The 12,310-nt window shown below is 38.7% G+C and overlaps 1 protein-coding gene across 1 annotated transcript in view; it reads right to left on the bottom strand.

Annotated features, from left to right (window-relative positions):
* Positions 1-12,310, bottom strand: part of Cmya5 (cardiomyopathy associated 5) — an 85,826-nt gene that overhangs the window by 20,853 nt on the left and 52,663 nt on the right. Inside the window, exons 7-9 of the mRNA XM_048331291.1 lie at positions 7,932-8,081; positions 3,932-4,078; positions 1,588-1,735 (exon numbers count right to left, since the gene is read on the bottom strand). Of these exons, the coding sequence (XP_048187248.1) occupies positions 1,588-1,735; positions 3,932-4,078; positions 7,932-8,081 (445 nt within the window). The remainder of the gene's footprint in view (positions 1-1,587; positions 1,736-3,931; positions 4,079-7,931; positions 8,082-12,310) is intronic.

Here is a 12,310-nt window from a genome sequence, read left to right as displayed (position 1 = left end):
CAAGGAAAGACAACTGGGCAATTCCCGGTCGTCAGGCTGTTGGCTATGTTAACTCACTTTCTGTCATGACAACAGTTTAAGAATAAGATAGACCTGGATTTGAATCTTTACTTTAAACTCTCTCTCTCTCCATCACCTACTACCTTGGCCAACTCACTTAAGTCTGACATCACAAAGATCATTGCCTACCTTATAGAATTGTTGAGAGAGTTAACTGAGAGTAGAAATAATTCCTGGCATGTGAAGGCCCTCACTGGACACCTTTGCCCTCTTGTTCCCCCTTTCCCTTCTCCTTGTAATGTTAATAATGAGATGACATCACGGTTCCCTCAGTGAGCTGGCTACAAAGTCTCAAGATTTCCAGATCCCTGCTGATTTAAGTATCCAACTACACTCATATGATTTAAGCAAATGCCAGCTGGGAGCTGTTACCATAAAAGATGACTGCCATCAGAAAACTTGTGAACAGTCTGGTCTGGCCTCAGAGAGAGCTAGGCTTCCTCTGCTGATACTGAGGGAGATTTCTCTAGGACTCAAACACTCATAAAATCATATTCTCACAGTGTCTAGGGGCTCCGCACAAGGTCCAAGATACTTCCTTGTACATCTACCATATTCTCACTTCTGCTGAAATGCCTCTACTCCACCCCTACACACCCACCCAACTCAATTTGATCATTACTTTGTGAAGCCTGCCTTCAACTTGAAAGAAACTATAATTACTGCTCAGTCATACGAAAAGCCTCACATCATATCTAAATAAATAGCTGTACATTGATCATGAAGATTATCAAGAGGTTAGACAAGACACTTCATTAAAAAGTTGTCTCGTTTCATACCATTAGTCCTAATTTGCATATCCTACCAAAATAGTTTATCTCAATAAGTCTGGATAGAAAGAAAAAGTAAGTATATCAAAACATGAGCATTCATAATGGTATGTGAAGTCATTCTATCATTGGGACTTTGGAGATGAAGAAAGGCATCTCATAGGTAAGCTAACATTTATTAAATGTCTAGTGGTTACATGGCCCTTTATTGACAAAATTTAGCTTATCATTTTAGTGAGAGAGGTTCCCATTTCTTTTCTAGTAATAGATTCTCTAGATTCTTCATGTTCTTATAGAGGCAGGTATGTCTCTGTAACAATAAACATGTAATTAGCTCATTTATGTTACCCATATATCATGCAGACATTCCAATTTGCATTACACACAGCTCACTATTAGTTTCCTGAGTTACGTGTACCTATTCTGTAGTGCTAGTAAAAAGTGCATAAAATATGCATAAATCCTGTCTAATGACTCAAGTTAAATATGCCTCAAAGAATGTTCTATCTTATTAAAGTTCACATACATTTTCTTACAAGGGAGTTATTATTCTGTATTGTAGTGTGGGTTTTATTACAAACACGCAGTTCATTGATGAATAGTGAGGAAGCTGTAAATCAAGCCAACAGCTTAATTACCACTGCAGGGTTTGGAGATACTTTTCTTGCTTGATGAGCATAAGCTCAGAGGTTAGCTATGAGTCTGGCATTTGGTTCCTAGAGCTCTGGACTGACTCTTCCTGGAAAAGGACTCTTACCTGAGACCCTGGCCCTCAGAAGAGGGCTGTCTACAGTACTCTAGAGTGTAGGTCTCTGTGGCATCTGGGTTGGCAGGCCGCCACCGGATGGTGGCTGTGTTCCAGCACACAGTGCAGTCCTCAGCATGAATTACAGGGGTGGAAGGTGCTGGAGAGAGAGAAGCAAATCAATCACGAGCAATGTCAGCTTGCTTTCCCTGCTCCTGGGGAAGAAGGCTGAGGTATAATTTTATTTTTAATACTTGTATTGTTAATTTACTGAGATGAACAGAATAATTTTTATCAAGAAAATTCATTCTGTGTTCAAAACCCAACAGAGATAACAATGTATATTGCTAATATAATGTCCCTCTCTCCTCTGCTTTGTAAGTAGACAATTTTTATCCATCCCCAAACAGCCTGTAACATGGGCTTGCTGTAAACCCTACTCTACTTTATACATTTACTATACATGTAAATAAATAAATAAACATCCTTGCCCTTCTCTCTTTGCATAAAATGTAGTCATGATCTTGTCTTCAGTAGGTGCTCAATAAGAAATTATTTTTAAGTGCAAGAAGAAAGGATAAAGTTGTAAAGGGCAACAGGAAGCTAATTCTTCTCGGAGACAGATACAATTGTCTTAAAACCAATTCAGCTAGTTTGTGGCTGTGGCTCCTCCCTCAGCCCCTTATGAAAAGATAGCAACATTTATCAGTTGAATATCATTGCTTAAAACATTTTGTGGTTTCCTAGCACCTACATAATGAAACTGAGGTGTCTCACTTGACAAAAACAGCCTCCATATGCTAGTTTTTTTTTCTATCGATCTTTCCTTATTTTTGAGTCTAACAAATAATACCAGACTTCTTATAGTGTCCTGTATGTTTTTACTGTTTCCTACTTTGGAGTCTACGCACATACTTGCTCCAAGTGAAATATGCTCCAATAATGTATTACTTCTTCCTGATCCTTTAAAGCAATTTCAGCAGGTATCAGCTATAAGAAGCCATTCCTGGTGCTGCCCCTCTGGTGACTGTCTTATATGCTCCTCTAGAATGCTCTCATAATAACTTGTATCTGGATTAGGACTTTTATCAAATATTTTCAGTGATCTGTTTTTCTTTTCTTTTCTTTTCTTTTTTTGTTGGTCATGGGGCTTGAACTCTGGGCCTGGGTGCTGTCCTTCTGATTTGCTAGTTAACTGGAGTCTCATGAACTTTCCTGCCTAGGCTGGCTTTGAACCATGATCCTCAGATCTCAGCCTCCTGAGTAGCTAAGATTACTGGAATGAGCCACCAGCACCCAGTTTATGGACTGTTTTTCTAATAGCCCAGGTGTCTCTGCACTTCTTCATTTTTTTAAACAGCCCAAAATCTTTATTTTGCACTTCCCCTACCCTTTATCCCCTTCTGAAAAGCACTAATGGGTAGATTTGTGCATGTGAAAATATTGTATGAAGTATTTAGTATGATCTCAAATGAATAAAACAAAAACCACATATCTCAACATGAATTTGGTGGGGGGGCAGGGATAGAAAAATTCTGTTTTCTAGAACAAGGAGAGCAATTATGTCCCATACTTTTGGAAGGTCTACTCCATTTCCACTGATTTGCAATTTAACATCACAGCTGAAAAACCACTTTTCTGTAACCACATAATATTTTAGCATAAGATGAATTCATACACTAGTGTCAATCGACTTTGCGATAAAACAATTCACATTTTCTATTAATATATTTGTATTAGATTCAAAGTCCATATTTTAGCATTCAAGATATCTACCACATGGGTCCAAATTAAGATTATTTCAAAATCAAGTAAAAGGTCATAGTTATTGGTTATTCCAAAGTCACTAAAATATACTAATAGTTAAATTTGATGTCTTTTTTTAACATTAAAAATAAAATATTTGGGGCTGGGGATATAGCCTAGTGGCAAGAGTGCCTGCCTCGGATACACGAGGCCCTAGGTTCGATTCCCCAGCACCACATATACAGAAAACGGCCAGAAGCGGCGCTGTGGCTCAAGTGGCAGAGTGCTAGCCTTGAGCGGGAAGAAGCCAGGGACAGTGCTCAGGCCCTGAGTCCAAGGCCCAGGACTGGCCAAAAAAAAAAATAAAATAAAAAAATAAAAAATAAAAAAAATATTTGGTTTACCTCTCAGATACCTATAACATATAATACATAGTGGTCTCTGAGCTTCTTATAAACAGGAACTCAATCTTTCTGATTATTTTATATCCAGCATTTTGCACAACAGTCAACGTACAACAGGTACCTCATCAATACTTACTGGCTGATCTCAAGAATCTATGGAGAATTAAATATTGTCTCATAAACCCCTCCCCATAGCATCTCCTTACCTGTTCTAAAAATTGCCCGTTCACTAGGCAGGCTACATCCAGTGAAGTTCACAGCCATTACCCATACTTGATAGCATCGGTCGGGTTCCAAATCTTCAAAAACACAGTAGCTTTCTTTCACTGTCAATCTGTATTCTTCTACCAACTCTAGCATAAAACAAAACCATAAACTCTAAGGTGTCTTTCAAAGTTAACTAGATATTATAATTTTTAATGTAATTTGATTTTTTCCAGTGGAAGACTCAAACTGACAACTTACAAATATCATTATGTGACAATTAGCTCTTTAGAATATATAAAAATGCAATAGAATTGTGAAAAGATATTTAGAATGATATAGTATTTCTGGGTGTCTCTGGCTCATGTCTATAATCCTAATTTTTCCAGCCCAGGCTGAAAAGTTTGTGAGACTCCTATCTCCAATTAACCACCCCTCAAAAAGCCCCAAAACTAGAAATGGAGCTGTGGCTCAAGTGGTAGAGCATTAACTTAAAGCAAAAAAATGTTCAGGGACAGAGTGCAAGCCCCAAGGCTGTCAAACAATAGCGACATGGTATTACTTGTGGATACTTATCACCAAATAATAATAATAATAATAGTAAGATTCTGAGCTTCAAATACCACAATTAAAGTAATGTGTTTCAACCACAAATATTAAAATTACATGTTAATGTTAGTTTCATTTCAGGAATATATCTTCAAGAAAATCCTTAAAAGGGGGTTGGGGATATGGCCTAGTGGCAAGAGTGCCTGCCTCGTATACATGAGGCTCTGGGTTCAATTCCCCAGCACCACGTATACAGAAAATGGCCAGAAGTGGCGCTGTAGCTCAAGTGGCAGAGTGCTAGCCTTGAGCAAAAAGAAGCCAGGGGACAGTGCTCAGGCCCTGAGTCCAAGCCCCAGGACTGGCCAAAAAAAAAAAAGAAAATCCTTAAAAGCTAGTGCCAGCATTTCATCAGAATACATCATAAAAAAGGACAACCTTGTGTTTGCTAAACTGCAAGTTTGAAAGCATTTTTGAAGATTAATAAACAATATTTGTATTCTTATGACTTTCCAAGTGTCAAATCCTGGTTCTTTCTTATGAAGTCCAGAATTCTTTCAACTACAGATTTTTTTTTTTTTTTTTTTTTTTTTTCTGGCCAGTCCTGGTGCTTGGACTCAGGGCCTGAGCACTGTCCCTGGCTTCTTGTTGCTCAAGGCTAGCACTCTGCCACTTGAGCCACAGCGCCCCTTCTGGCCGTTTTCTGTATACGTGGTGCTGGGGAATCAAACCTAGGGCTTCATGTATGAAAGGCAAGCTCTCTTGCCACTAGGCCATATCCCCAGCCCCAACTACAGATTTTGATCGTTTATAGAAATACTTGGATTGATAGGTTATATGCTATTCTAAGTACCTTTGCTCAATAAAGATACTTTCTTTTTAAAAGCAATTATTTTACTTTTAATATTTTTACAGCAAACATAACACAATACTATTCGGTATACCTGCTCTTTGGGGCCAACCTGCTTATTATTACTACTGAAATGTGTTCTTCTTTAAAAAGAACAATTTTTAAAAGTAGTCTATAGTGACTTCAGTTATTTACTCCTATTGGTCCTTTTAAAATTCCTTCAGTTAAGAACCCAAACTGGGGCTGGGAATATGGCCTAGTGGCAAGAGTGCTTGCCTCCTACACATGAAGCTCTCAGTTTGATTCCCCAGCACCACATATATGGAAAACGGCCAGAAGGGGTGCTGTGGCTCAGGTGGCAGAGTGCTAGCTTTGAGCGGGAAGAAGCCAGGGACAGTGCTCAGGCCCTGAGTCCAAGACCCAGGACTGGCCAAAAAAAAAACAAAAAAACCAAACAACAACAACAACAACAAAAAAGAACCCAAACTGTTACCTTAAAAGAAAATTAGAATTCCAACCTAGCCAAACTCTTCAATCACCTCCTTTTTTTTTTTTTTTCCAGAATGTACAGTTCCATTTCACAACCATCATGAAGACTCTGACAAACATTTTCCCCATGGCCCAGACACTGTGGCTGCAGTTTTCACTTGAGTCATTCCTTTAACAATGCACACGGCACGTGTTACTGGAGACCTTATCACATACAGCATGGTGTCTGAGGGTAGATCATTGGACAGCTGGCTGTCATCAGCACAGGTCAAGGCAGGAAACCAATGAGACACCCAACAGAGAAGTATTTGAGTGAAGGATGATGGTAAGCAAAGTATGGCGATACAAAATAAATACAGCAAAAACATAAACTTCTGTTTATAAGTCTGGAAGATTAATGTTTAAATCTTGTCCCTGTCATGTATAAGTTATGTGGCATTGGACAAATTACTTAGCCTCATTTCAATTTTCCCTTTGTAAATGAGGTATAACAATTATTTTGATGTGCAGTCCCAGGCATAAGGTAATAGTTTCTGAAAAGACTTATAGGCTGATTTTATACATACAAGTTGTTGTTTTTTTAATTTCCTATACTGTTCAAAAAATGTGCCAATTACCTGGATTATGTAACTATAACCTCTCTGTACATTACCTTTATAATAAGAAATTTTATTTTTTTTGTCGACAAAGTGATGTACAGAGGAGTTACAGTTCCATATGTAAGGCCGTGAGTACATTCCTTATTAAATTTGTTACTTTCTTCCTCATTTTTCTCCCATCTTCCCCTGTCCCCAGGTCCCCCCCCCCCAGTTATACAGTTGGCTTGCAGCATATTCTCTTATAAGTGTCGCTGTTGCAGTGGTTCACCTTTTACCCTTTGTTTCTCCATTTTGATGTTTCCTTCCCTTCCCTAGTTCCAATAAACATATATATATATATAATAAAACCATTTAAAAATTAAACTTTTTTTCCCTATATTACCACATATTTCAAAAGCCTTAAGTCTTTTTAACAGAATATGGTGTAATTCCTTCTTGATTATAAATAGAGCCCCTGAGTTTTGTAATAGGGTGTTAGTCCTTCCCATGTGGTTTCCCAAGTGTGTGGGTCTGTCTTCAACAAGCCACAGAGAATGTCAGCCGCCTCAGCTCTGATTCATCAGGAAGTATAATCTCAAGCCGCCTGGCTCCTGGTCAGAAGTCCTGCTAAGAAGATACTCCGTTCTATTCACATATTAATTTGAGACACTAGATAACTTCTCCATTTCTGGGCCCATGCCTTGAGGATTATGAACACTGAATAAACCTATCTGGTTCATCTGTGGTTTTTATGGAGGCTAGCAGACCTGAGAATAAGCCAACCACAGCATCCAGTGCTCTATGTGCATTAAAGTCATTAAGGTAACATTGTTCTATGTGTAAGGTTTATTAAAGTAGGTAGCCAATAAAGGAGAATACCACATGGTATTCAGGCAGGAGAGAAAAGTTTATTCCCAGACTGCTGGGCTGTGGCCGAGATGATGCATAGCCAAGAGAAGGGCAGAACCACCAAACGGCTATTTCTTATCTAGGGCAGGGGAGGGAGGTATGGCCAGGTGGATTGGATGTGACCTCAGAGAAGGGGTGTGCCAGTTACCTAGGTAATGCAGACACTGGGCACAGACTTAAACAGGTGGGGGGGGGAGGGGGGCATCTGCATGGAGCCCTCCCAGGGGCGGACCTTACACTATGCACAATTCCTTCCTCCTCTACAAAGTGGGACATGTAGAACTTCTTTCACACTCCCTATTGATCAAAACTCCCTGAAACTCTGCTATGTTTCCTCCTTAGGAAAATGAGACTCACTTAGTTGTTACTGTTATTCTGAGAACTCAAAGTCAAGTCTGAATCTCAATGATGATATTTAGGTTGGCTTTTAAGACAGGTGTGTGTTTTTCTTTCCTTTGATCCTTATCATTATGTCTGTTGACAGTCTTTTGCCATTGTGTATAAGTGGCTATGGATGCCTTGTGTATATTTTGGTATGCATATACATACATACATATGTGTCTAGTTAAATATTTCAACTGAAGATGCAGAAATGTACACCTGTCATCGTATTTGTGTTAGCAATCCTACCATTTAATTCTTGGTCATCTTGTGGCTCCTCCATGCAGTAAACCTGGAATGCGTCAACGACATCTTCCTTGTTCATGCTCCAATAAACAGCAATTGTGGTGCTGGTGGCAGAATTCGATTCCTGAGGTTCTAGTCTTGGAGGCTGGGGAACTAAAACACATACACGATTTATTATGGCTAATATTGTTTTCATTGAAGAATTGTTTTGCAAAAATTACTTATGTATGGTGAAAAACAATTCCAACAATACAGAAATACTTAGAGTGAAAGTAGGAGAGCTCCTTGTTTCCCATACCCAACCCCAATTATATTCCATGGAAACAATCATGGTTACAGGTAAATGTGACAGAAGGTTGTGTAGACATTTTCTTTTTTTTTTTTTGCCAGTCCTGGGCCTTGGACTCAGGGCCTGAGCACTGTCCCTGGCTTCCTTTTGCTCAAGGCTAGCACTCTGCCACTTGAGCCACAGCGCCACTTCTGGCCATTTTCTGTATATGTGGTGCTGGGGAATCGAACCCAGGGCCTCATGTATATGAGGCAAGCTCTCTTGCCACTAAGCCATATCTCCAGCCCCATGTCCAGACATTTTCATACGTGCAAAAAGGTATCCCAAATCAGAATCACTATATAATACTCTTCTGTAGTCATATACAAACAGACAGGTAGATATAGATATAAATAGAGATCTAAAGGTATATAGGCTAAAGGATGTATCTAGTAACTTGTTTTTTTTAAAACAAAAAGTATCATTTTAATAGGCTTTTCTATATAACACTGCATTCTTCTATATTAATATAAAGTCTATATTCACAATAGAGACCAATAAAATCCGTTTCGACATAGTTATAATAACTTCAAGGCAAAAAAAAACCCCTGAATGTCATAAAATAAATACCACTGCATACTTTTTGAAACTACTGTCCCATTTTCTCTTTCACATATGTACACGCACAAGTTTTTATTTTTGAACTAGTAGTAGGGCTTGAACTCGGAGCCTCATGCTCTCGTTTGGGTATTCTATTCAGGGCTGGTGCGGCCTGAGCCATACCTCCATTTCTGGTTTTTGCTGGTTAATTGGAGGTTAAGAGTCTCTTGGATTTATCTGCCCAGGCTGACTTTAAACCATGACTCTTTGATTTCAGACTGCTAAGTAGACAGGATTACAAGTGTGAGCCACCTATGCCTGGTAGATTTCTTTAAAAGCTATGGTTGCTGGGAATATGGCCTACTCACAAGCGTGCTTGCCTGGTATACATGAAGCTCTGGGTTCGATTCCTCAGCACCACATATATAGAAAAAGCCAGAAGTGGCACTGTGCTAGCCTTGACCAAAAAGAAACCAGGGACCATGCTCACGCCCTGAGTTCAAGCCTCGGACTAGCAGGGGAAAGTTTAAAGCTACATAAGAGGCAAAGTTTTGTGATAATTAAATTATGTATAAGTTATATCCATCTGGTATAACTGTGTTGTCAATTATTCTAAAAGTTTAAAGGTGATATTCTCAAGCATTTTATTAGAGTTTTAAATTTATAATTATTCATGTTGAATATAATGGTATATACTACATATAAATCAAATCAAGCTATATAATTTTCTTTCAAAATTTATGACACAAAAATTATTGAACACATTTTACAAGTTAGTAAAGGTTATTCCCATAGTTAAAAAGATACCATGTCTTTAAATTTTCATGTATTTTGGGGGCAGTTAACAATTTCCTTAGAGACAAGCTTGCTGAAGTAATATTGGCCAAATTTTCTAAGATAATTTTGTTAGAAAAGAAAAACAAATAAAAACAAAGGTCAGTTCAATAAGAAGATAAAAATGAGGAAAAATGGATCTAAACAATGAGATACAATGAGACAAAAACGAAGAGATTCAATAGTGATAAAGAGCTGAAGAAATGCAGAATTGTGAAAAATATGCAGAGTAAAATGGATTCCATTTGTGGACTTCATAACAGAGATGCTGGGCTGGAGAGATTCCAGAACCCCAACTAACTAGCTGCATTGTATTAACTTGCTTCCCAGTCTTCAAACTAAGAAAACAGTAATAATACCATTACTTCCTAGGATAATATGCAAGTCATTCAGGCAGCCCTCCTACTATCACTCCATGAATTTCTGTATTGTTTGAATTGCTGTTTAAGATAATATACATCAAGTGCTTAATAAATATGCCCGATACACATAATCAGTGGGAACATTCACAGGGCAAGATGGCCTTAGCAGGAGCAGAGAAAATGGAAAGGAAAGGCAAGAATCTCCCAAAGTTTGGGGGCTGGAGAAGGGCCCTGCCATTGGTACATCAGAGAGGCCTTAGTACTAAAATACACTGAACATGCTCTATGGCTTGTTTGCCACAGTCTCCTTAAGGATGGACAGTGGTTCAGAGATCCTTGTTCTACCTTTGGCTTTATTGTTTTGTGTCACATTCTCAAGGTATATCCATCCCCATAGACATGATCAGGGACATTTTCATGATACCCAGGTTTATTGAAGAGCCAAACAAAATGTTTCCATTACTGTCAATGGCCTTCAAAGCAACGTTGGAGAGTTCCTTGAGGCCTGAATGATGCAATCCATCTCATCCTATAAGTGATGTATTAAGCTATGTCTGCATTTTTATGGTAACATGTCTTTACACTTTTTCTCTCTGTCAGATAACAAACATAAAAAGTGATCATTGTCCTACCCCCAAATCAACTTATTTTAAGGAAGAAGTCGTTGTAGGGAATTAAGCAAAGCATTGACTCTAGCAGTAATTTTGTTCCTAATGTGCTCATTCTCATAAAAAAAATTAAAATTAAGACATCATTTTTTTCAAAATTTTTACTCTACAAGTATTTTTAAATGAAAAAGGGAGCAAGATCACTCCATAGATACAATCTAGTAGATAGTGTTGAATACGTATAGAGTATTGGTTTTGCAAGATGAAAGGCTCTAGAGATGGATGGTGGTGATACTTGTGCAGTGATATGAATGTACTTAATAAGAGCTGGATGCCAGTGACTTACTCCCAGGCAATAAAGTCTGTGAGACTCATCTCCAATTAACCACCAAAAAACAAAAACAAAAAGCTAGAAGTGGAGCTGTGGCTCACACGGTAGAGCATTAGCATTGAGCAAAAAAGTTCAGGGACAGTACGCAGGCTCTAAATTCAAGCTCAGTACCAGCATACATACATATACCATACACATACATACACATATGCGCTCTCTCTCTCTCTCTCTCTCTCTCTCTCTCTCTCTCTCTCTCTCTCTCACACACACACACACACACACACACACAGGTAATAAGTTAAACATACATATTTGATTACTTGTTTTAATATTTAGGATCCAGCACCAAGGAGACACAGCAATCACTAATCCCTGGGGTTGTTTGCCAGTATTCCAGGTAGATTTTTTTTCTATTGTACAAGTGATGTACAGAAGGGTTACAGTAACACAGTCAGGTAATGAGTACATTTCTTCTTTGAACAAATGTCACTTCTTTCCTCATTTTCTCCCAGTTTTGTCCCTCTCAATCTCCCTCCTCCACGAATTGTATAGATCATTTGCAACATCATTTCTAGTGAGCGTCACTGCTGCATTACTTCACCTTTGTCTCCCCAGTTCTGTGCTCTTTGTGTGTGCATATGGATGTGTACATGTGTTTCAAGTACTCTTTACGTTTACTTGTTAATGTGGTCTTGGATCTAGATACAGGTGTTCCAGACACACAATTGGCTGAGTCCCTGTTTTATCTCATCTTCCCTAGCAAGGTCCTTGCCAAAGGATAGTGGATAATGTACAAAGACTTTTGAGGCCAACTTATTATTCCACACACTCCTCCCCCCGACCAGTTGTCTAGTGCTGAGCAGTTCATTTTCTGTTCCCCTCTTTTCTTAACAACAAAACATACCTCCCAGGCCTGATGTAAATTGAAATGATTGAATCTGCATGGCCATCTCCACAGAGCCGGGACTTGAATAAATAGGAAATAAGTGGCAGACACTGCTGTTTCTCATGGGAAACTCACATCCTTCCTGAGTCTGCTTAGATTTGGCATAGAGTAATCAAACTCACTTTTCAAGTACCAACTGAGGGCTTTATATCTGAGAAGTGTCATTGGTCACCAAATTATTTAGGAATGAGCAATTAGCAATTCTGTGCAACAGCTTCAGCATTTCTCATTCCCATGAGTCCCAGAAGTCTCCTTCCCCCCTTGAGCCTCTAGGGCTGTACGTGCACTTTCCAAGCTTAATCCTTAACATTTCCTGACACTATAGCTCTGTGACCTCTTGTAAATATGTAAAACATCTTCCCATTGCCCATCAAATATTCAAACAAACAATAATATAAAATGAATCTCTTAAAAGCAAAAGATCTTCCCTATC

This window comes from Perognathus longimembris, chromosome 22 (genome assembly GCF_023159225.1).
Source record: "Perognathus longimembris pacificus isolate PPM17 chromosome 22, ASM2315922v1, whole genome shotgun sequence".
Classification (NCBI taxonomy): Eukaryota; Metazoa; Chordata; class Mammalia; order Rodentia; family Heteromyidae; genus Perognathus; species Perognathus longimembris.
This window is presented reverse-complemented; position numbering and strand designations above follow the sequence as displayed.